Source organism: Uloborus diversus, chromosome 7 (assembly GCF_026930045.1).
Source record: "Uloborus diversus isolate 005 chromosome 7, Udiv.v.3.1, whole genome shotgun sequence".
Classification (NCBI taxonomy): domain Eukaryota; kingdom Metazoa; phylum Arthropoda; class Arachnida; order Araneae; family Uloboridae; genus Uloborus; species Uloborus diversus.
In genome coordinates this window covers 153,393,999-153,419,870 of record NC_072737.1, presented here as the reverse complement: position 1 = coordinate 153,419,870, position 25,872 = coordinate 153,393,999, and the positions used below count along the sequence as shown (strand labels likewise).

Here is a 25,872-nt window from a genome sequence, read left to right as displayed (position 1 = left end):
CTCAATTGACATCAGGAAATTTCATTACAAAAAGCAGAGCTGGCTTTCTTATTGTCCTTTGGCAATGGGTTAAATATTTATTTCAGTTCTCGCTCAATAATAGGTTAGAATAAATATTAATCATTTGGGAAATATAACCATCCATTGTTTAAATAAATTAATTAATTATCAAAAACGTTTTCCCATTCGATCCATCGCACTTCGAAACCATGCTTGCCACAACTTAATTACATACAAAAAATTGAATCAAAATCGATCCAGCCGTTAAAAAACCTTCGGGTGACAAACATACGCACAGAAGATTTTTATATATTAAGATATTCTTTGTTTTATAAATATAGATTATATGTCATAATTGTACATTAATTTTGGAATGAATTATAAAACTCTCGAACGAACTTAAACAGTTAGCAAATTTTTTTGATTTTAATAGAAGTCCCCATGCTTTCACTGAAAAAAAATTAAAAGTTTTCTTTCCTAATTGACCGCTTTCGTATTCGAAAAATGATTTTACAAATTTTTTCAACCAATATTTTTTTGTTAATTTTGAATCAACTATAATAAAATAGAAGTTAATTTGTTATTCTTTCACCAGACGGCAGCACGAGTTTTTGACGCAGAATTTCACTGAAATTAAGGTATCGTAATTTCATGTGTTCTTTATTAATATGTCCAAAATAAAGTTAAAAGCATTAAGGCTGAATTTGGAGTTAAAAATTTAATCACCATGTTTAGCTATCTTAACAAGCCGAGGACTGCTGATGGCCTTTGAAAAAAGTGAGAAAGGTGACAAATTTGAAAACAAAGGTGACTAAAAGGTGACAAAAAAGTAACTAAAAGGTGATCAAAAGCAATTTGTTAAATACTCAAAAAACAGAAAAGGATTATCCCTTTTTACTGACTTTTAACCAAATAGCCTATATACTTTTTGTAAAGATTTCTTTACAATTTTGGAAATGAATATTATAGGACTAGAAGTAGTAAAATAAAAATTTTAAGACATTTTCAAAAAACTTTCAGTGCAAACTCTATGTAACCTTAATATATATATATATATATATATATATATATATATATATATATATATATATATATATATATATATATATATATTTAATCAACATAATAAAACTTGAAATTGTGAAGTAAAGAGCAAGATGATGAAAACGAATGTGGTTCAAATGGGCAATGAAGTCAAGCCATTATATAAAAAAGTGTTTATTAATGAAGTCTAAAGCTATTAATATCGAAACATATCAAAACAAAAGGGTTAGGCATACGCCTCAACAAACACAGACGATCTACTCCCTTCCAAAGCAAATATACAACTGCAGGGTGGCGACAGGAACTGTAAAAAAAAGTTCCCTGAGTTTTCCCTGATTTCCCTGATTAAGTTCACCAAATTTCCCTGATTTACGTTACCAATAATAATGTTTTTCTTTCTTTGCTCTACTTGAAATCCATTGTATGTTTGTATAAAATGCAGTATTTTAAACGTTTTAAGTTGTGTAAAGTTGTTGAACTAAAGATATATTTTTAAAAAATGCTACTTTTTTCATAAAATGATTAAAAAAAAACATATCTAGTCAATTTTTCTGGAAAAAAACCCTACGAAACAGTATATTAAATTTTTCTACATAGAAAGATTAGAGAAAATTAAAAAAAAAAAAAATACTTTACTTCCAGAAACCACTTTGCATAAGAATTTTAAGAAACTATTCATATTACTCTTAAAAACATGTGTATTTATGATAGAACTAAAAAGTAATTGAAATTATTTTGAACTAAGTTTTCAAACAGCATAATTGTTGCAAGAATAACAAGTAATAGTGAAAGAATAGAAGTAATGTAGTTATTCTTATATAACTAATTGACATATTTATGCAAAACAGATGAAACCATTTGACATCCATTCACAGGGAGCTTTTCTCTAATCAAGAACATACGTTTTAATGAATGAATACAGCATTTTAACAATAAAAAGTAAAGATATTTACTTAAGTACACAAGTTAACTCTATTTCAAATGATTTGAGTACGTAACGAAAAAAAATCTTAGATTGCTTTTGTAACAAACAACTTTGAAATGCAAGAAAAAAAAAAGAAAAAGAAAGCAATTAGTTAATTTCAAAATATATAAAAAAAGAATACAACTTGGTTATAAAATTAATGAATCACTTAAGTCTGAAGAAAAGAAAACCTTTATAATCTGCGGTGACAACAAATAGTATAACGGCAAAAAACAAAGTTTAGTTCAATTTTAGCAATTAAATTAAAAATGCGAAGAAGTAATAACTTTTAAGCTTTTATAGTATTAATTCAAAAACCAAAGATTTCTTCTTGAAATCGTGATTACAGACGCTAATTACTTCGAGGCAATGAAATAAAGGCAAAGGAGCTAAGGCTTTAATGAAGGCTTCCTCTTTGCCTGTATGGTTGTTTATTTTATGTAGCATTGAAAGCGTAAAAGGAAATTTCAAGCTAGGTAAATAAACAACCTAACAGACACAAACACAATCTTAGGAAGTTCATCCTGTGGTTAATAAGTAAGATTCAATACTTTGACGTTGAGGAAAAAAGATGCACAAATATCCGACAGGCAGTGTATAATCGCACCTCATTAATTTTACTTTTTCTTTGAACAGATAATTGGCGGAAAATGCGTAGGGAAAGAAAGTACTTAATTTTGTAAAGCAAAAAAAAATTTATTTTCTTCATAAAATCAATTTTCCCTGATTTTTTGTAATTTTTCAAAATTCCCTGATATTTCCCTGATTTTTCCCTGATTCATAAAGTTCCCTGACTTTTCCCTGATCTCCCTGATCTGTCGCCACCCTGAACTGACTTCAAAGGGGAGTGGCTTTAAATGACTTAATACAAAAAATAAAAGGAAAGCAAATCAAATCATTCAATAAAAAGAAACCATAAAATTAAGGGTGTAATTTTGGGGGACTCTATGGTAAGGGAGGTGGGTAACACAGTTGGGAGAGTAAAGCGTAAGGTGGCTAGGTGTTGTTTACCAGGGGCTAGGGTAAAAGACGTTAATATGGTTGCTGAAAAGAAGGGAGTATTGAATAAGGAGGACATGGTTACTTTGTGGGTGGGAACAAATGATGTAGGCCACAGTAAAAATGAGGAGTTTTCTAGGGAATGGGAATCCCTGTTGGATAAAGCAACCAGCTTTTCGACGAATGTCCAAGTGGTTGGTTTGCTTCCCAGGTATGGAGTGCATAGGAGCTGGCTAAATCAATGTGCGAGGTGTATGAACTTGCTACTGAAGTCAATTTGCGAAAAGCGCAGTATCAGGTTCATTGATGTATGGAGTCATTGTAAACAGGATTGGATTGCTAGGGATGGCCTGCATCTGAGCTCTACAGGGGTCAAAATGGTTAGTGGATTAATTTTAAGGGCTTCGGAGTCAAAAAACTAAGTTGGAATGGGGGGCATGGTTCAAGCATCAGGTATCGAGAAAATGAAATTTTTTTGGGTATTGCTAGAAATGGAAATAAAGTGACGAACAAAAGTAGTAATGTTAACAATTGTAATTTAGGAAATTTCAGGGTGTTAAATAAAAGCAACTTAGGCATGCTTAAAGTTTTCTATACCAATGCTCGCAGTATTAGGAACAAGATGGATGAATTGAAAAGCATAGTTATGGATGAGAAGTTGGATGTTATTGGAATTACAGAGACATGGGCTACCGAATCTGATGCAGAGTTATTACATATTGCTGGGTATAATTTGTTCAGACAGGATAGAGTAGGTAAAAGAGGTGGTGGGGTTTTATTTTATGTTAGAGACAATTTTATTTGCAATGAATTGGTCATAAATGATAAGCCTACTGATATTGATATGGTTTGGCTGGAGTTGATGAGCAGTAAGGGCAAAAAGCTACGCTTTGGAAACATTTATAGGCCACCTAATTCAAACCAGGGACAAGATGAACAGATGTACCGTATTATTAGTGACATGTCCAGTAAGGGATCCGTTATCATAATGGGGGATTTCAATTTTCCGGGTATTGATTGGAATAATTTTTATCCTGGTAATGGCAAAGAAGAGGAATTTTTAAAAGTAATTGGTGACTGTTTCTTAGATCAAGTTGTAACTCAGGGAACTCGAGAGGAGGCCATTTTGGATCTTGTTTTTTGCGGCATAGGTAGTTTTGTTCAGGGGTTGAGTGTAGGGGAGCATATTGGAGATAGTGATCATAACAGCATTAGGTTCCGGGTTAAATTTGAAGTGTGCAAAGATGATAATTTTAGGTTTGTGCCCAATTTCAGAAACACCGATTTTGTTGCACTTAGGCAGAGCTTGAAAGAGGTTTTTTCGTCAGGGTTGGAAAATAGCGACGTAGATCAGCAGTGGACGGAATTTAAGGATAAACTTGCTAAAACCGTTGGGGACTATGTTCCATTTAGGAGAAAAGGTGTTAGTACCAATATTTGGCCTATGTGGTTCTCCAGGAAGACTAAAGAAGCTCTTAATTATAAGCAAGCCACTTTTCGTAAGTTTAAAGAAACTGGTCAGAGTGCGGAGAGGCTCCAGTATGGTAAGGCAAGGCGAAATTTTAAGTATTTGGTACGGGGGAAAGGGAATTGGAGCAAAGGCTGGCAGATGACATTGATGGGAACCCTAAGAGGTTTTTTGCTTACGCTAATTCTGGGAAAGCTCGAAACAGTCAAATTGGGCCTTTGGTTGATGAGTATGGAAATTTAATCCAAAACGATAGGGATATTGCAAATGTTCTAAATAACTTTTTTTCCAGTGTGTTTAACGATAACTGTATCTCAACAGTTGACACTAACAAGACACAAGCTATTATACAGCTTGAGGATTTTGTATTTTCCAGGGAGGAGGTTTTATTTCATTTGAAAAAGATTAAAGCAACTAAAGCTCCGGGACCAGATAATATCTATCCAAAAATTTTAGTTGAATGTGCAGAGGAATTAGTGGATGTTATTTTGAATATTTTCAATGCTTCTTATAACTCGGGGACGGTGCCAGAGGACTGGAAGCTGGCTAACATAACGCCACTCTTTAAGAAGGGGTCTAAAGGTATTGCTGGGAATTATAGACCTGTAAGTTTGACTTCGGTGATTTGTAAGATTTTTGAAACTTTGATCAAAATTAAGATCATGATGTTCTTAGAGACTAATAGTCTGTTGACTAGTTTGCAGTATGGTTTCAGGAAAGGTAAACCCTGTACTACTAATTTATTGCATTTCTACGACAAGGTTACCTCAGCTTTAGATAACAAAAAATGTGTGGATGTTGTTTATATTGATTTTCAAAAAGCTTTTGACAAGGTACCGCATGTTGCTCTTCTCAGCAAGTTAGCTGACATTGGAATAGGAGGAAAAACTTTACTTTGGGTTAGAAATTGGCTTACTGGTAGGAAGCAAAGAGTAGTTGTGAGAGGAAATCATTCTAATTGGAGTGATGTTTTAAGTGGGGTTCCTCAGGGATCAGTTTTAGGGCCTCTTTTGTTTATTATATTTATGAATGACATCAATGAAAATATTTCTGGAAGCATGAATTGTTTTGCTGACGATGTAAAAGTTATGGGGATTGTCGAAAATGAAGAACAAGTAAAACAGCTGCAAGAGGATTTAGATCATATTAATAAGTGGGCAGATAAATGGGGTATGGCAGTTAATGTAGGGAAATGTCAAGTGCTACACTTAGGTCATGGAAATAAGCATATGAGATATCGTTTACAGGGTTCAGTCATAAATCAGGCAGAAAATGTTATGGATCTGGGTGTCTTTATAAATCAGGACTTCAAGTTTAGTCAACAGTGCAGTATTGCTAGTAACAAAGCCAACAAAATGCTTGGGTTCATCAATAGATCTATTTCAAACAAATCTAAGAAAGTTCTTCTGCCTTTATATAGGAGTTTAGTAAGACCTCATTTGGAGTATGCTGTTCAGTTTTGGTCGCCTTATCTGAAGAAAGATATTTTTGTATTGGAAAGGGTTCAAAGAAGGGTAACTAAATTAGTAAGGGGACTCTCAGATTTAGATTATGATACCAGACTTAATAGGCTTAACATGTATAGCCTGGAGCAAAGGAGAGTCAGAGGGGACATGATTCAGTTATTTAAATTTATCAAAATGAAAGATGTAAATGGATTAAATTTTTGCGGGGAAAGCAGGACAAGGGGTCATTGTTTTAAGCTATTTAAATCTCAGGCTAACTTGGAAATCAGGAAAAACTACTACTTTAGCAGGGTCGTGGGCACTTGGAATAGCTTACCGGAAGAGGCGGTAATGAGCAAGGGAGTGGATAGCTTTAAGAGGGCCATTGATCTTCATTGGGGACTAATTAATTGACTAGGACCAGCCTAGCTGGGCCCAGAGCCTGTTGCTGGTCGTCACATTTGTATTTGTATATTTGTATTTGTATAAGTTTCGCTTCAGCATTTATTAAACATATAATTTATATTATTCAATCACATTTTTAGTATTGTTTTTTTTTTCTCTTTTTTACCCTTGTTGAAAAATTATCAGTATTCTTTCTTTTTTCTTAGTAAATACAAAGCATAAATATTAAATCGAAAGTCTTGACAATAGAGAATAACTGAGAAAACCTATTTGAAAAATCAGACTTAAACAAAATAATAATTGTACTTACAATGCAAAAATAAATTGTTGAAGTATGAAACTGAAAATATCATTTCATATGCCTGAAAATGTTCATAATTTTTTCTTTCTTGTTTTTATTTATTTTTATTTTTTTAGCAAGCTCTGAAAATATTCCATGACATGTCCATGGGAGGTAAAAAATGTAGTGTTAAATCAAGTTATTAAAAATGCTTCAATGCTTTTTGCAAAAATTATGAAAATAATTTTTTTCTACTCTTAAAATATTACTTAGAATTTTTTTTATTTTTTTCTGAAATCCTCATACTTTGATTAATATTACTGTAAATTTTCATAAAAATTGGCTGAAAAATAAATAAAATACAAATTATTTTCAATCAACAAACAGAATCGTCATACTTTGGAAAATACTAAGCATTCAAAATTTCGAATGGCTCTAAAATGAAAACTAAACCAAATTGAGAAGAAAAAATTGATGTGGATACTTTTCTACATTAAAGGACTAAACTCACCAAGTTTTATCAAAATCCGTGTCGGTGGGTGTCAAAATGCCGTTTTTTTTGGTTGAATTTACATGGAATGACCCTGCTTTAATAAAATCAATCTCGCCATTACATAAAATAAAGCTTTTGGAAAGCATCTGCTTTTAAAAGCTTTATTTTTTCTGGAACTAGCCATAATAAGGGTTGAAACCTAATAAAAAAGACTTTCGGAGATTCTCTGAGACGCACCAAAAAAGGAAATGTTTAGAAATGTTTACACAGACCAAGTTCACTTCGCATTTGCGCAGCAAAAATAGAACCCAAACTAACCATTTCGGTGCAAACACAAAGTGAAACCATAAACGCAAACCAAAACTTTTCACTATTCAGTACTCAAAGAAGACATCGAGGCACGCCTCCTTAACCCATCACACCTTTTTCAAATCGAACCGCTTGTGGCTGCTTAGTCGCGGTTTTCGAGATCAGTAAAAGTAAAACAAGCAAGTAACGCACCCGGCTAGAGATGAGCATGAGATTCCATGAGATTCAAAGACTCCAGATGATGTTACTTGATAAACACAGAAGACAACTTGCATTCAATGACCGCTCACTCAACAAAGTGTGCAGAAAGGAATTGCGCAGCTGAACTTCAGTCGAACAACGCTCTATGGCCAGAAACCAGGGTTGGTAAAAAAACTGGTTTTTTTTTTCAAAAAAACCAAAAAAAACCCGGGTTTTTTGGTTTAAATCGGGTTTTTTTGGTTTAAATACTATTTGCGAGAAAAACAATTAATTTTCGGAAGGTAATTAAGGTTCCATGTAATTAACAGTTATTCAATAGTCACATTATACCTAATTTCTTGATTAATTAAAGAGATAAGAACAAAATCTTGTAACTAAATTAAATGATTAAAATAGCTTTCTGCGGGGAAATATTGATTGAAATGTTTGACTTGATTAACATATTAGTATGCATGTATATATAGGCCCTTTTATGATACGAAATACTTCAAGAAGTGGTTGTGATGCGGGTTAAGATAAAATATAATGAACATCCAAGAAAAAAACTTTATAAAACCAACAATAATATGAATAAAATTATCGAATAAAGGTAAAAGTTATATTTTTAAGCATAATCTTAACAAAAGAACAATTTTCATATTTTTTCTTTCTGATCTTACATAAGGCTGATTTTTATATACACAGTGTCGCAAATATTGAAGTAAAGCAAATGTACAACAGTACATGATTGAACAGTCAAAAAATCGATTGCTGTTGTACTGACAAAGTTTAAAAAAAAAGTGCTGCTCTATATTCGACTCCGTTCTTATTTTGGAAAGACTTGGAAAAGATAGACTATCGCTAAAACAAAGAACCAAATCAAAAATACAAAAATTGGTGTAACATGGCTTAAATTACAGCTTATTTACTGGCATACATGTTGCATCCAGCATTGAAGTTTAAAAAATATCAAATGCAAACTCTTTAGAACAAATAAATGTGCAGCAAATTCTATTTCAAGAAATTTTTTTTGCCAAAAACGTTATATCTTCTGCAACAGTGACTGAGTGGTGGAAAAGTCAGGAAAAAGAATTTGAAAAATGCAATGCAACCGTCTTTAAACGTCTTCAACATTACTAAAACCAGCTTCAGAAAAGTGCAGTGCATATATTTTCGTCATTTAGATATCATTCATAACTCAAAAATTGATTAGGCTCTGGAAAAGCTTCAAAACTTGCATTTTGTTCAAAGTACTAAATAACATAAAAATAATATTAATTTATAATGTAAAAGTTACTATGTATTTATGCATATGTTATTGTGGTGTAAAGTTGATTTTATGTAATTGTAAAAAGATTTATACATATTTCTGAAATGAGTTGAATACATTACATATACAGGGTGTCCGAAAAGTCCTCGACACATAACAATGGTATTTTAGGTTACATGTGTCAAGGACTTTTCGGACACCCTGTATATTTATTTATAAATGTAATTTTACAGTTTTTGTAACAGATTAAACATATTTTGCTTTAAACCAAAAGAACCGTTATTTTCTCCAACAGTCATTTAAAAAAAAATTCATTTAGTTGAAAGCCTTGAACAAAAAGACTAGCTTTGAAGCTTTTTCCAATCCTAGTTTGTTTCTTATTCAATATGTGTGGGGAAATCAATGTAAACCTGTAAAATGGATTTTTTTGGGGGCTTTAAAAAAAAAAAAAAACATTTTTTAAAAAAAACGTATGGTTTTTTAAAAAAACCAATTGGTTTAAGCCAACGTGGTTTAAACCAACCAACCCTGCCAGAAACACAATAGGAAACAAAATAGTGTTTAGACGAGACTTGCAGAAAATGCGTTCGACGGTCGAAAGGGGATAGAAAGACTGGTTCTGCTTATAGGGTGCAATTGCAGGCAATGAAAAAAATTCCCTGATTTCCCGGCAGCATAGCTATTTTTCTTAAACAACAACAAGTTGGGCGGGGGGGGGGGGGGGATATTTAATGTTACTTTTTTAATTAATTTCACTGTTAAAGTTATCATTCAGATACTTTTCAAGGATTTAATTATTTAAAAAAAAATATCCTACGACACATTTCAAAAAAGGTGAGAAAAGTGACAAAAGTTGCAAAAGGTGACTAAAAGTAACCAGATTTTCAAAAGGTGACTAAAGGTGAGAAAGGTGACTGACTCCTCGTCCTGTCTTAACTAACTTTAGTTTTAAACTTGAATATACTACTTGTATTGATCACATGGGGAGGGGGGTGACCTTACATCAGTATTCAAATAGAAGCAAAGAGCGTGAAAGGTTAAGAAGGTTCCCTGTACTAAAGAAATATACTTCTAAAAAATATTACACACCTATATAAATACTTTATTTTTCCCAAAGCTGGGAGGAAAGACAAAATTACCTTTCCTGCTTTCCATAACTAACACTGCCAGCGAAAGGTAAAGGAGAGTAACTGCAAATTTTTCTTTTTTTTGCTTTTCTGTCATTTATTATGCCGTATTAAGCACAAAAGTCGTATCTGAACTTTTTATCAAAATTGATCTACCAAAACCAAGTGGTTTTTGTCACGTATTTCACAATGTTTTAGGTCATTTGTGAATAGGAAATATATATATATATTTTTTAATTCTGAAAAAAATTGCATTGGAATCAAGTACAGGGAGAAGCAAAACTTAAAACGGCAATTCCATATTTTGGATTCAGCTGCAGATTCGACTTTTTTGTGCTTAGAACGGCAGTACTGTACTTTAGCTTTATTGTACAATCCTGCATATTTTGTTGTTGTTGAAAATAAAGCATGAAAAAAACATTACATTCCAACACTTCACTCATGATAGTGTGGAATCCAAAACATGTATCTTGAATTATCTCAAAAACTCATTTTGGCATATTCTACTCTTTATCTTCCCACAATAGAACAGATTTGGATGGTTTTGAAATTCTGATGATAGATTTGTAATAATGATTGTGATTATAAATATGACCTACCACAAAACTGCAAATTAAGGGAAGCTTGTGTGTAACAAAACCCATGAGTGTCTTTACTAAGTGCTAAATTTTGGTGAATATATTTTCTCGTTAATCAACAGTATTGCATTTATACATTTAATGCTAGAAAATAAAATTCCAGCACCATAAACAGAAATAATTTAGAGGAATGAAATGCAGGCAAAACTCTTATCTGGTTTCATTCATTTGATCAAATGTTCACATTTCATGTTAAAAGGTTGTATGAATAATGCAATTTCCAATATAAAATAGTGTGGCATCAATATCCAGTAGCTGCCAAGATTTTAAAAAGCAAATAAGCAAATGTGCATGGTTTGTTACAAGCGCTATACTAAAAATAAAAAGTCTATAAGATGTTTAATTAACATAGAAAGCCACAAACATTATCTTTACGTGTAAACAATATCACAAGAATGTGATATATTCTATAAGATAAGATGGGGGAAACAAGGAGGTTATATTTTCTTTTAAAGTTCAGTTACCTCATTGCCTTTCTTTTCACAGCTAAAATGATTGGCTGTCTGCAAGTTTTTAATAAAATTGAACAGAGAAGAAATTTTATGGCTTAAAAATTTTGTTTTATTTTTCTCTTGCTAACTTTTCTGATAAGAACAGAACTGAACAGTTTCCCTTTGCCAACATCCCCACCCTTTTCACAGGCAAAGGAAATCACTAAATGCTCAACTAATAAAATAATTCAGCTCTTCTTACTTCACTCTCTTACCTCTCTCTAAGGGGAAAAGGGAACCTATGACATGCCAAACAATGAAAGTTTTGCAAATGCCAACAAAAGGGGCTTGCTTTTAGGAACTCTTTCTTTGCTTTTATTGTTGAAATTTCACTTGACTGAACAAAGAACAGAATTTAACATGGCTAGTGAAAACAAACACAAATGAACACAACAAACCATGTTACTGATATCAAAAATGGATTTTTTTTAACCATATTAATGCCTAAGCTTTCTTGACTTTGCAATTCTAATAACATTATCCACTATTACATTAAGCAGCACCTACTGTATTATTTATGTTTAAGAACTTTAAACATCAAAGTTTATAAAATATGAATCAAATATACACATCCACACAGATAGAGCAAAAACTAGAAAAAAAATGATAAAACATAATTAAAAATATACAAAATAAAAGAAAAACCTTTTTTTCCGTTCTAATGATTTTATAGTAGCTGCAGACAGTTTTTTCTTTTTATTTGGCAAATTTGATGGTACTACTGGGAGCACCTGAATAAAAGAAAAAAAATATCTCTTGAGACAAAAAATCTCAGAGGAATTTAAAATGAAAGTAATAACTCAAATATTTCAGAGAAATAAGTCTTAATGCTATTTAAACTTTATATTGCACTAAACATGCGTAGCTGATCATTACATCTTAAAATATTTCACACTCCTAAACAAGAAAGGCATTTGTAAAAATGCTAATATTTGGCTAAGTGCTTTCATTCAGAACATTTGCTGTCCACCCCTTAATAATTACTTAAAAAAAATAGTAATTGATATTTTAAACTTTTATTCTTATTCAGCTAAATCTAGGATGTTTAAAACATTAAACCATAGTAAATTGCCCTTAGAGGAAAACAAAAAATTTCAAGAAAAATTATGAAGCATTTTCTTGCTTAAGATGCACATTTACAATACATACACATTTACATTATATAATATGCACAAAGAAAAATATAAGGCAATGCTGAAAGTAATATCTAAATAACTCTAAATTTTCTGCTTGAGTTAACAATGATGATTGACGAATTAAGAAAATTAAAGTTACAAACTGTTAACTAACATTTACAAATCATACATCATCATTTCAACTTGAATTACTTGCTTGTATTATGAATTTTTACTTACATATTTCACATAATTTCTTCCAAAATTTTGAACCATATAATCAGATACATAATGATATTGTAATGTAAGTAAGTTATTTAAAGAATAATAATCAATTTGTTTGTAACAGAAATCAATGTTACGAATCAATGTTGACGAATTAAGAAAATTAAAGTTACAAACTGTTAACTAACATTTACAAATCATACATCATTATTTCAACTTGAATTACTTGCTTGTATTATGAATTTTTACTTACATATTTCACATAATTTCTTCCAAAATTTTGAACCATATAATCAGATACATAATGATATTGTAATGTATGTAAGTTATTTAAAGAATAATAATCAATTTGTTTGTAACAGAAATCAATGTTTTTACAATCAAGCTAGTATTTGAAACATTGTATTTTATTTCTTTCTGAAACCTTATTTTTTTGTTTTTTGAATTTTTGGGCTATACAATTAGTTATTCTACAGTTTTAAAAGCAATCGTTTTGCAGAAATTTCAGACAATCTTTTGAGATTCTTTTAAGCACACTATATGAGTAAAAATATCACTAATGAATAGGAACATTTCAAAAGTAATATTAAAATACATAAAGCAATCAACAAAAAAAAATATGCAGTAAGAATTAAACAAATTTATCATAAAAAATCAAAACATATTGTTCAAAAATTGAAATATTAAAAAAGGGGGAAAAAAAGGAAAAAACATTTTTTAACCAAGCAAAATGAAAATCAAACAGGTATTCCAAATTCATTCATTTACATAACTTAGGTATGATCCTGTCTATCAGTATAGCCTCAGAATGGGTATAAAAAAATTTAAAAAAAAGAAGAAAAGAAAAGAAAGAGTTAATTTACTAACATAAAAGGCAGAATGACCACAGATAAAATTTATGTCCAGCCAGCCATATTAACCACATGAGAAAAAGAGCAGTTAATGATCATAATTAGGCAGTTAATGATCATAAAGAAATAGAATTTACTTTTGACATGGCCTCAGATTCTGGGGATAAAGGTATAATTTCAGTTCCAACTAATTTAGAAGCTTCAAATAAATTTCTTTTTATGCAGACAAATCCAGCCTTTTTATTAATACAATAATACCGGGATTAATTGTATCAAAATTTGGAATGAGTTTCAAGCCTTTTCGAAGCCTGGCTAGTTTCCAACCCTTGGCTGTTATTAGGGAGATAGCATGACATCAAACATAACGTTTGCTTATTTAAAGAATAATTAAAAGATCATTCCAAAGGCAAAAAAAAAAAAAAAAAGACAAGAAAAAAAAAGAAAAAATAATCTTTCATTGTTTAAAAAAGGAAATATTAGATTTCAAGAAAATATTTTTCAAAAAATACAAGTAAAGTATCTTACGGAAGGAACAGCAACAGCAGTTGGCTCAGTAGGATTCTGCTTTAGCAACAAGGTTCTGTTCTCAGCAATAATATTCATTCGCTCTTTAACACTTATCGTGCAAAAAATATCATATATATTGTGAAATGTAGTCATCAACTTGAAAAGAAGAGCAGATTGGTTAAAGATGAGCAAACATAACGTTTAAATTCTTTAAACAAATTTGAGCAACACTTTTAAAAGTTAAACATACTACTTTATAATAGTTGAGCTAACATCTAATGCATTAAAAATAATTTGCCATCTTAATCATTATATATGTAATGAATTAGAATGATACAACCTGAAGGATATATATAAATTGTGTGAACATACTTATCTAAACACTTAAATTCTTAAACTTGGGGGTAACATATATTTAACTGCATTTGAGGCAGTGAAAGCAAAAGAATGTTATAAGTGGACTTAATTTTTATATATTGATTAAGACATGCAAAATTAAAATATTTGGTAGGATTTTATTGATTTTTCCCCCCACTTAAAAATCTTGATGTATAGCAGCACATGCCAGGCTACTATTACAATCTTTCTTCTCTAAACAGGTGAGAGTTTCTTCTACCTTTTGAACAGGTTATCTCCAAATTCTTACAACCTTATGTATTTCACTGCATATATTTGAAATAAAAATAGCAAGCTCATGTTTCTAGCTTAAAGCTATGTGGTGCAGCTAGATTGTCACATATTTTTCAATATTACATAGTAGGGCTGGGCAATGTAGGAATTTCTACATAAGGATGGATTACCAAACTTACATCCCAATGCAATGTTGCGATGCATCGCCATGTAATTCAAGCAGTTTCAACTTAAAAAATAACATTACTACATAATCACTCATTATTAAAAAATTTAACTCTTGTATTCAAAAGTGAAGTAATAAAAAAATAAAACAATTTAATGAATTGACATGAAAATTATTTGCAACAGGCTTATTATGCATTAGGGGCGTATTTTAGTAAGGCTCCAGGCAATGATTCTCAAAATGTGCACCTTTTAGAGGAGCTATGAAACCTCTTTAGGAGCGCCGCCAAATTTTGCAATAACGTAGCAAATAATTAGGGACTTATTAACAATGAAACTTTTCAATATTTTGCTGTGCTCCAAGATGGCAAAATCTTGCATTAGAGAATCTGCTCTATTCACTGCATTTAAAAGAATGTTTAAGAACTTCCCAAGCAAAACCTCAGCCGACATCTGCGAGTGCTTTGGGATCTATCATGCATTAGGGGCGTGATTCAGTAGGGGTTCGGACACAAGGTTCAAAACCAAAAGGTCCGTGGACAGAATATACACGTACGTCCAGGCGGACATATGGTCTGATGGACATAAGTTCCACGAATAAATGGTCCAGATTTTTACAGCTAAGACATAAGGTCATGTTTTCTGAAAAGGCTGGGCATAAGGTCTGGATTTTGAAGTTTATCCTTTGACTCCCACTAATTTCGTTAAGTATTAAATTGATTTAAAATTGATTTAGTGACTCGACAGGCAATTTCCCCAAAAATTTTTTACCCCCTTGGAGAGCCATAATTCACCTACAGGGGCGCTGTGAGGATATAGTAATAGTTTAGCAAGTAATTATTATTTATGACATTTTGAATAATTATACATTTTTGTGTCCAGTTTTTGAACTTCTGCAGTTTGCACTTGGATCCCCCCACCCGCTCGAGGACTGAGTATAATATTTTTTTTGAAAAATATTCCATATAATTAAAGAGAAGAAATGAATGCTCCTCGAGGAAAGGAAGTAATTTTAATTGAAAAAACATAGAATGTTGAGAAAAAAATCTTTATTTCTTTTAAAAAGAACCCCTAAAATTAAATTTTTTGATCATTACAGATTATTGCTCAGTTAATCACACCCCACACTTCATATTTCGTTCATCCCCACTTCTCCTTTTTCTTTTCTTTTTCCTAAACGGTCCAAAAATAAGAAAATCATTAAAATGCTCCACTTCAGAAGCCTCCACCCTCCGTCAAAACCATTAAAGGGCATTTCAAATCTCGTTTCCAGTGGTTCAATTTTGAAACATTTCCAGGGAAAGAACTACCAAACACCTCGCCTTCTGACACCATCAAAAATCATTTAAGACTCTTTTTTTTGGAACTACAATTTAAAAAAATTGCAGAGCCCTAGCGTAACCAAATATGGTGTACAGTCACGTTTTTAGGACTTCCATTTCAGAAACTTCTGAACCAGGGGCGGCATTTCAGCATTTCATTTGGGGGGGGGGGGGAGTTTCTTAAATATGAATTAACTCAGTATGGAACAAAACAAAATACTATTGGTAACAGCTAGTAATCATAATAGAGGGGGAGACTGTATAGTAACAGAGCCTCCAGAAGATATATTTGTTGATATAAGATTTTTTTTCTTTCAAAAATAATATGTATTTATTAAGAGTATCTATGGAAGCATAAAATGCATTGAGCAGCTGAAATGTGTTTCTAGCAGAAAAAAGTGATGAATACTCATTAAATAGACACACTTAAAACATGAGTGTAACAATGAATGTAAAATACCAGGGCATTTTTCTGCGAAAATCATGCAGCCACACCACTTCACGGGCCTCTCATAACCATCGTTACACAGAGCACACAAGAACGAGATATTTAGCCTATATGACGAAATTACGTTTTTAGTTAAAAGTAACCCTGATTCCTCATCAGTTTTTATTTCCTTCTACAAGCGAGCTGATGTGTGCATCACATGACTTCCTTTTACTCCAATTTAATGTCATTTCCCCATTACTGGCCATTTTAATGTGATTCAATAGTTTACTTTCTAAATATCACCAACAGTGGCCAAATTAAAACGGATTTTTAAAAAAAATTGCCAAACTTGTCGCCAAGTTGACGACAAAACTCGGCGACCAAAATATAGGAAATATATCGCAAAGTGTCCGCCAAATGATAAGACCACTTGAGTTTACATCGAAATTAACAATGATTTCCTCCCAAAAAGGGGCAAAAGACCCCTTTAGAAACACTCGAATGCAACCAAAAGGGGAGGTGCACAACTAGACCCCACTAGGTGTCTACGTACCAAATTTCAACTTTCTAGGACATACCGTTCTTGAGTTATGCGACATATATACGCACATACATACGTACATACAGATGTCACAAGAAAACTCTTTGTAATTAACTCGGGAATCATCAAAATGGATATTTCGCGTGTCTAGACCTTCTTCAGCACTTATCCACCTGTGGTTGAGTCGAAAAAAAAACTCAACATTCATTCGGGGGTGAGTAAAATGGAAATTAAGGTCGATCTTTGAGTGAATTTTTTTTTGCGAATACAATACTTCCTTTTTTGTAAAAGGAAGTAAAAAGGAAGAATAGTATTCGCGAAAAAATTTTCACTCAAAAACCGCCCTTAATTTCCATTTTACTCACCCCCGAATAAATGTGGAGTTTTTTTTCGACTCAACCACACGTGGACAAGTGCCTAAGAATGTATAGACACGCGAAATATCCATTTTGACAATTCCCGAGTTAATTATAACGAGTTTTCTCGTGACGTCTGTATGTACGTATGTATGTCGCATAACTCAAGAACGGTATGTCCTAGAAAGTTAAAATTTGGTATGTAGACTCTTAGTGGGGTCTTGTTGTGCACCTTCTCTTTTGGTTGCATTTGGGTGTTTCTAAAGGGGTCTTTTGCCCCTTTTTTGGGGGGGGGAATCATTGTTAATTTCAATGTAAATTCGAATGGTGTTAAAGCTTGATGAATTTCTAATAATTCAAAAAGCGGAAAACACTTGCTCATGTCTGGAAATGGGTCAAGTTTCATCAACTATTATGGATAACAAGCAAGATTGTTTTTCTTGAACATTGATTAGCGATTTACGTAAATTAAATTTGCTAATTTTTATCATTCCGCTCAAAAAATTTGGGGGTGCAGCCGCCCCCTCTCGATCCCTCTATTTGCCGCCCCTGTTCTGGACAAAGGCCTCACGCCTCAAACCCTTCCTTCTAATATCATCCAAATTGTCAAAAAAAAAAATGGATTTTTTAAAAACGAGAATTTGTTTAGTTGCTTAGCATGCAGTCCTTTTTGAATCGAGCGAGACGATGCTCCCATATGAAATCTGAAAATGAAAAACTATAATTTCAAAAAAATTAAGGTGAGACCTTCAAACCCTCATCCTTGTCCCTGAATATCGCTTAAAAAATTCGCTTTTTAGAACTTCTTTTTCAAAATGTTTTTTGGATGTGCCATAATCATCAAAGTTTGTCGGAAACTGCTTTTTGGAACTTCAATGTCGAAAAATTGGGGTGAGAGGTGATTGATTTCACTCTATTTCGAAAAGAAAAACAAACAAAAACAAAAAATCATCGAAGACAGCACTGAAGTCCCATCCCTTATTCTAACGTTGACACATATTGCCTATAATGGCAGTTTTAAGACTTCAGTTTCTTAAAAATTCCTCAGAAGACTTCCTTGAAACTTTCCACCATCTAAACCATCACAGTCTAAAACTGTGTTCTTAGGACTACAATTTAAAAATTTTTTACGGGGGAGAGCCCCCGGACCCCCTGGACGATATGGAAAATTTCAAGGGTGCCCCGCTCCCCCTAAAAATATTTTGGGGTTGTGCCACTGTCAGACAGTGCAGCAAGCTGTAGCCGGACTTAGGAACAATGAATTGATGAATATATAAAGACAAACAGCGAAACAACTGCTTTCAATCATAAACATGTTAGGGGGAAGGCGGGGCGAGGTTTTATTTTTGGAAGAACGTTTCATATTAAAAAAATTATCAAAAAGAAGGGAAATAAACTGTATTTCTAAAGCAAAAATTAAAACATGTAATGTTTGAATGTTTCTTTTTTTTTCTTAAATTTTTTCTTTATTATTATTTTTTTTTACCGTGGAGAGGGGCAGCACTTTGGAGATTTGTCCGGGGCGGCAAAACTGCTAGAGCTGGCCTTGAAACTTGGTGACCCTATTTAAGCAAGCAACCTTAAAACTTTGATTAAAATAAAAGGATTGCTGTGATTCATCACACCATTTCATACCAGAGCTGTTAAACATGTTGATTCGGCTAAATAATACAATTGCTTCTCCATGTCCTCTCACATCGTGCTAAATTTGATGTCTCTCTACCAATTTATACCAGTGTGGAGAAATCGGAGATGAAATAGGGAGCAACAGGATCATGGATCGGTGTTCCATACATTGGCGTGGTGCCAATGCATTGGTTTATAGAAAAATTCTAAATGGGTGTAATGATAAGGGTGTATATGAGTGCTTCACTATGCATCACGCAACCCTACTACATAGTATACATTGAATTTAAGACACTTACTTGATTCTAAAACACTTATATATAAATAAAGATGCTTAATTGTGCTAATCCTACATTTAACCCTTAACTGGGAATATTTTTAGGTTGATTGAGTAGTTTTCCCAATAGCTTTTTGTTTTGTGACCTTGATCAACCCCCTTGCTTAACAGTATCTTTTGGCAAGTGCATATGGTTTAAATTCCATGGCATTCTTCAGGAGCAGTCTGTGGGACTTCCCCTCCCATTCAATGTTACAATTTTCCACAGTAGTAGACATGGACCTTAATGTTCGGACCACAGAGATGGATTAATTTATTTTATCCGCATGATGCAGAAAAGATGCAAAATATTCCAGATGAGGCTGAGGGTTGTTTGAAAAGCTCGCAAAAGTTGTGCAATGAATGTTCCAAGAACAATGAAAGCTGAATTTTTCCTGGAAATACGAAGCTATATAGTAATAGATAAAGTGCTGTATGAAGAAAAATGATGTTTTCTGAGCCATTAGTATTTCTTGAAAAATAATGCATGGAAATAAAAAACAGGGACAAAGTATGTATAAATTTATACTTTTTTCATGGGCCTGTGTTGCGAGAACTCAAGTTATAATACGCAAACACCTCTGTTCCTTTGCACATGTTATAAGTGAATTAGACTAGTTTGTTCGTTCAACCATTTTGAAATAGATAACTTTTAATACAATTTATTTAACTAAAACAAAGTCAGAGCAACTTTGAAAATAAAAGTTTACTTTGTTTGGTGTGGATAAATTTAAGATAAAGAATGGATAGGAAAATGATGCTATATAACAAGTGTCTTTGTCACTTGTTGATAGAAGGTTTTAGTTTGTTTTTAACCTCCCTACAGACTCACTCTTTAAAAACAGATGTTTTGAAAATAACGAGAGGTATACAAGTGCAGTGTAAACAGTTAACTGATGCAGAACTGAGAGAACCTCTGAATCAGTGATGCCTAAATCAATACTAATTAACATTAATTTCTCAACACTTTTGTTAAGAAATTTTGAAAATTGACATACATTTGAGAGAGATGTGTATAAAAAGAGATTTATGAGAGATTACCGCAATATATATTTTTCCATTACAGTAGACCCCATTTTTACATTGGGGCCATGTTCCACGGAAATGCCGCGTAAATAGAAACCGCCTAAATTGAGACCTAGTACTAGTGTTAAAATAGGGGTTTGGTTCTGTAGATAACAAAATACTTCATTCTACTGATGACTAATTGTACCCTATTACCCTGCATTATCCGGCAAACCGAAAAGAGGCTAGGGTGACCGGCATGCAGGGAAATTCGAATTTTCCGGCATGCCGGATAATTCGATGTTTATTTTGTAACAAAACAAAAGTAAATTTCCTCATTCAGTTCCAATCAAAAAGCAAACCACTGTTAGGGAAAAATAAATAAATCCCGAAAGTAATCTTTTTTTTTTTTAAATGTGTATTACATATATGTGCATCTTATTTATGGTAGATCATTATTAATGGATTTAATTATATGCCAATAAAGTAATCAATTCAGAAGCAATCATCCTTAATGTAATTTGTTCATAATTGTTTTAAATAAACTATTTTAAGTTCCTTTAGTGAGGTAAGTTTAATTTTTATTTATTGAATAGCTATGGTAAATTCTTTAGCACTGGTTTAGGAGCGGTAACTTGCTGCTTAAATGTTTGCCTACATAGTTTTAATTTATTTTTTATGAAATTATTCCAAATTAAACAAAACTTTTCTTGTTAAAATAACAAATGACATTGTTACTAAATATTTTTATAAAGTTAAACTGTTTATTAATACTAATAAGATATGTATAGAACTTATATTCATTTTTAAGTTGAACATATATTTTTTATAGAATTTATTTTTTGTTCCCAATCTTGATTTTTCCGGCATGCCGGAAAGGACCAGGAAAGTGTTATTCAAAATCTGGTGACCCCCAAATTTTGCAGCATGCCGGAAAATATGGGGTAGTACAGTATAATAAGTTTAATGTGTACTTATATCAACTTTTATTCACAACATGCATAAAGAAAACATAAATTAATTTTGTGTCCTGTTTATAAAGAGGAGCTGGCAATGATAGTCTTTTGGCAGTCATTAAGAATTTTTCTCTGTAATTCTTTGCAGAGCAATAACGCAAACATGATCACTTCCGTCATTTTCATGATAGAATTCACTAACAAATCAGGAAGATCATTTGCTATTATCTGGGAATGGCTCAAAATTTTCAATGTGAACATTTTTGGTAGTGTTTCACCGACGTCAGTATCTGATCTGTATCTTCGTTGGTTTTGGCCTCCTTTGTCACTCCTAAAAGCTCTTCTTCCAGTGAGTTCTGAACTGTGTGAGTTCAATAACTTTTCTTCTGGAAAGAGTTCTGGAACCAATTGCATAAAATGTCTCCAGTGGCCCAAGCTGGATTATTAGCATGCCAAAATGCAGTTGATTAAGCGTAATCTGCAATCTTTAGGAGTTTGGATTTTGAAAGAGGGGAAAATTTTATCTGTTTACATAGCCACATCCGCGTAAAACCGAAACTCATCCGTGTAAAATAAAATAAAGGTGTCAAATCTTGAACTGCGTATTTTCAAAACCGTGTAAAATAAACCTGCGCAAAGGAGGGTCTACTGCACAAACTTTCACTACAAAAATTGAAAAACTCATAAAAAGTGCAAATAACTTAATTAATACTGCTAACAGTAACAGCAAATAACTAAATAGATACAGCAAAAAATTTGATTTTAAACTTGAAACTGAGAATCATCAGTATTAAAGTTAAAAAATTACTGTGCTTGCTCCTTTTTCAACTTTAATATATATGCTTCCTTTTACCCACAGTTTTAAGTGGAAATTCAATTCCTTACAGAGGAAATCAAGAGCACTGGAAGCAAAGAGGAAATTATTGTACTCATTTATTTCACATTTGATAGCAACAACTTACTTGGACAATTAATTGTCTGTGAAATTCCGCATCGTTCGGAGAAATGGAGTCAACTTTCAGAGTGAGATCTTCACTTAGCTTTCCAATTAATAAAGCAGTGTCCTAAAATTTAAATTTTTTAAAATCTATTTATGTCAGGGTATTATGATAAGAACATTTTTCTTATTATTAGCATAAATCAACCAAAGGAAATTTAATAACAAGGAGGGTATAAATAGATTACCTTAAGGGTTTTCATCAGGTTTTTAACACGTTCTGTTTTCAAAAGCCGTCGTGTTAAATAGCCTTTTACAAAAGCAGGTAATTTTTCAAACTTCTTCACTAGAGCAGGATTATCAGTCTGAAATAAATGAGATATTCCATTTATTTATGCTTCCTGAGAGTTGATTATGAATTAATGAATTAATAAAATTGAAAATAAATGCTGAAAAAAAAAAGCAAAATAGATTACTAAATTAAAAACAAAGGCTTTATCAAAAAAATATGAAACACAGTTATGAATTTAAAAGTGAAAAAAAAGAAAGAAAGAAAAGAAAAGAAGAAAGAAAACTTCATTATCGACCTAGGGCTAAAATTCATTTTTAAAAGCATGCGGTGAGTAATACTCAATTCAATGTCTGAACCAGGGTTTGGACGATTCGTGCAACTTTTTTTAAAACCACACTTGATAAAAATTCCTTAGCATGCTGTTCCTTCTGCTTAACAATAGCTGACAAATATTAAAAGGATGTATAGAGATACTAGAGGATCCGACAGACTTTGTTCTGTTCAAACTTTGTAAATTAAAAAGTTGAAAAATTTTAATAAACTATCAAGTGTTTGAACCGTTTTGTTGAAAAAAATTAGTAAAAAGAAAATGTTTATGCTGCTTGGTGTCAGAATGAACATATTTATTACAACTTGATTTATCTAATGCCCACTGAGCAGTTGTTTCATCAAATATTTTTTCTTGCATAGTTGATGGTTTGTTCCTTCAACCATACTCAAAAGATAAAAAGTGTCCTCAGATATTAAGCTTAAAAAACTAGCTATCCATCTAGAACAAACGGGAAATCCTGCTGCAACATCCCCCATATGAAAAGGAATAAAACAAGCGAAAGAATATCGTTTAAAGAAATGATAAAAATAGAAACAGTTCCCTGAAGCGAAAATCACACATCCCCCTCTCCCCTCCTGATGTAAATTAACATTCTTCAATAGAATGGTTCAAAAAAAAAAAAAAAATCAGCCAGAGTTCAGGACACCCCCTATTTTTTTTTTTTTTTACACTCACTAATAGTATTATGCTGTAAAAGTTTTAGCTTCTTACTCAAATTTTAAAACAGTACTCAATGACCCCTTCATTTAACATTAGAGGAAAATGCCAAATTGAAAAATATTTAATTTCCCCAGCTGTTTTTTTTTTGTAAATAATTGTTTTGTTGCAGCATATGTGCATATTGCTAGTGTATATTGTAATATGTAGCATTGTTTTTTCAGTTTGATGTTTTTTAACAACCCTCCCCATACTATTGAAGTTTCGGGGAGGGGGTTGAACATTCTCTTTCAGTTGAAATAGGAGGCTAAAATTCTTCCAGTATATTGCTATCCACAAGTCTAAAAATATTGAGGGGAGTTCCGTCATCTAGGAGAAACTTTTTTTTTTTACATGTATTTTTGAACCACCCTATTCTTCAACTAAAATGACTACACACTCTTTGAAAACAAAAAACAATTCTTTGCAATTTGAAATATTCCGCCAAACAAACAAAAAATACAATAAATTACATTAAAAGTAGTTTTAAAATGTGAACAAATGATCAAGCCACCACGTTACTGTTACCCAGCCGATCAGTGAGCAAAGCGAATTCCATCCGATTAGCAGTCCGATCTTTTGAACGAAAACTTTTAAAACTTCGTATATTGTTGAATTTGTTCTTTCCACCAAAGATAAAGATCTTCCACAGCACTGATCTTTTGTGTACAGAACTACCCTGTTGTAATTTATCTGGACGAAAATAAAATTTGCTTCCTCTTTAAATTCCACTAACTTTTCCTTTAATGATGTACTGATTAGTTCGTTAATCCTTAAAGTATTCTTGCAATTAGTGCCAAAACTCAGATGGATTTGAGCCGAGAAACAAATTTTGCTAGGTACGGTACTTTCTGATCATTTGAAAGCACCGATCCAGTCACATGGTTCAACTACGACGACAGAAAACACGTTTTGCGTGAACCTAGTGAAAGAAACCAGATTTCTTCCAGTACTTTACTTTAACATATATCAGGGGACCTAAAATCGTTGCTTTCAAGAAATGAAGGCTTCACTCTGTCTCTCTAGGTTTTATCTATTCTCAATTGACATATCACAGTAGGAAATTTCATTACAAAAAGCAGAGCTGGCTTTTTTATTGTCTTTTGGCAATGGGTTAAATATTTATTTGAGTTCTCGCTCAACAATAGGTTGAAATAAATATTAATCATTTGGGCAATATAACCATCCAATGTTTAAATTACTGACAAAAATGTTTCTGATTCGATTCATCGCGACTCTAAACCATTCTTGGATAAACTTAATTGCACACAAAAAATTTGATCAAAATCGGTTCAGCCGTTCAGAAGCCTTATGACTACAAACACACGCACAGAAGAAATATATATATTAAGATAGAAAAAGTATTGGATTCATGAAATTTTTGAACTTCGAAGGACTAGCAGGTTCTGAGGTGCGCTGATTCCACTATTTTTGGAAAATGTTTGCGTTACCATCTGTGTGTGCATCGGTATGAACCTGTTTAAACAATCTTCAAAATGCATGAATAAACTCAACCAAGCAACGTCTAAAAATTATTAATAATTGCCTATGAAATAAATCAATATTTTATCCAAAGTAAGCTTTTAAGCACAATGTTTAAAAGTTCTAAACAAAACAACAATCCGAAAAGATTAATAGTCAGAGTGTACAGCAAATACTTACAATCACTCTCTCTTTATTCTTTGAAGCCAGTGCTGAGGTCTTCTTCAAGGTAGGTCTGGTTGCAACAGAAGGAAATTTGCTCTTGGATACATTTTTGAGATCATTCTCGGTACCATTTGACTTTAATGCAGATCTGCTTGTATTTTGTGATTCTTGCTGAGCTTTAACTTGGTCATTAGAATAAGTCCCAGACTCAAACTGATTACAATCCGATTTCATATTTAGACTTTCAACATGTCCATTGAGAACCGGTGGACTCGATGATAATTTAGAGCAACAAGAATAAGCACTCATAGAGTCACCATGTTCATTTATGTCAGAAAAAGCATCTGAATGGTTTTCATTTACAGTTTGGTATTTCAATTGGCTTTCTTGTTCTTTCTCTTTCTCACTATCCACACTAAAGCAATCTTCAGTTGGTTTCAATATGTTACTGGCATTAGGAACAGGATGACATTGCATATTAGTATCAATACTATCTGTTTCAGCAGAAATATTCTCAGGTGTGAAATTTCTTGTTAAAACTTCCCTAGTAAAACTTTCAGAATTGACAGCATCATTTTGTGAAAGCTTTGAAAATGTATAGCATAAAAGTTGATCACTGTACTCCTTTTCAGGATGACTATTTTGAGTTTCATTAGTCAGGTGCTTTATACTGACAGAAAATCCATCAGGAAAAGGTGCAGATAGATTTACGTCATTTTCACTTGCACATAAAGGAAGACAAAATGCACTGTTTTGCTCTAAAACAGAACTTTTATCCTGCTTGGAAATAATTTTTGATGCATTATGCCCG

The 25,872-nt window shown here is 32.4% G+C and overlaps 1 protein-coding gene across 1 annotated transcript in view; it reads right to left on the bottom strand.

Moving 5' to 3' along the window:
- The window catches only part of LOC129225510 (uncharacterized), a 46,073-nt gene extending 20,465 nt beyond the window's left edge, over positions 1–25,608 (bottom strand). The window contains exons 1-5 of the mRNA XM_054859939.1: positions 25,077–25,608; positions 22,344–22,460; positions 22,121–22,222; positions 13,830–13,967; positions 11,759–11,844 (exon numbers count right to left, since the gene is read on the bottom strand). Coding sequence (XP_054715914.1) covers positions 11,759–11,844; positions 13,830–13,967; positions 22,121–22,222; positions 22,344–22,460; positions 25,077–25,538 — 905 coding nt within the window. The 5' untranslated portion in view covers positions 25,539–25,608. The remainder of the gene's footprint in view (positions 1–11,758; positions 11,845–13,829; positions 13,968–22,120; positions 22,223–22,343; positions 22,461–25,076) is intronic.
- Positions 25,609–25,872: the final 264 nt, after the last annotated feature.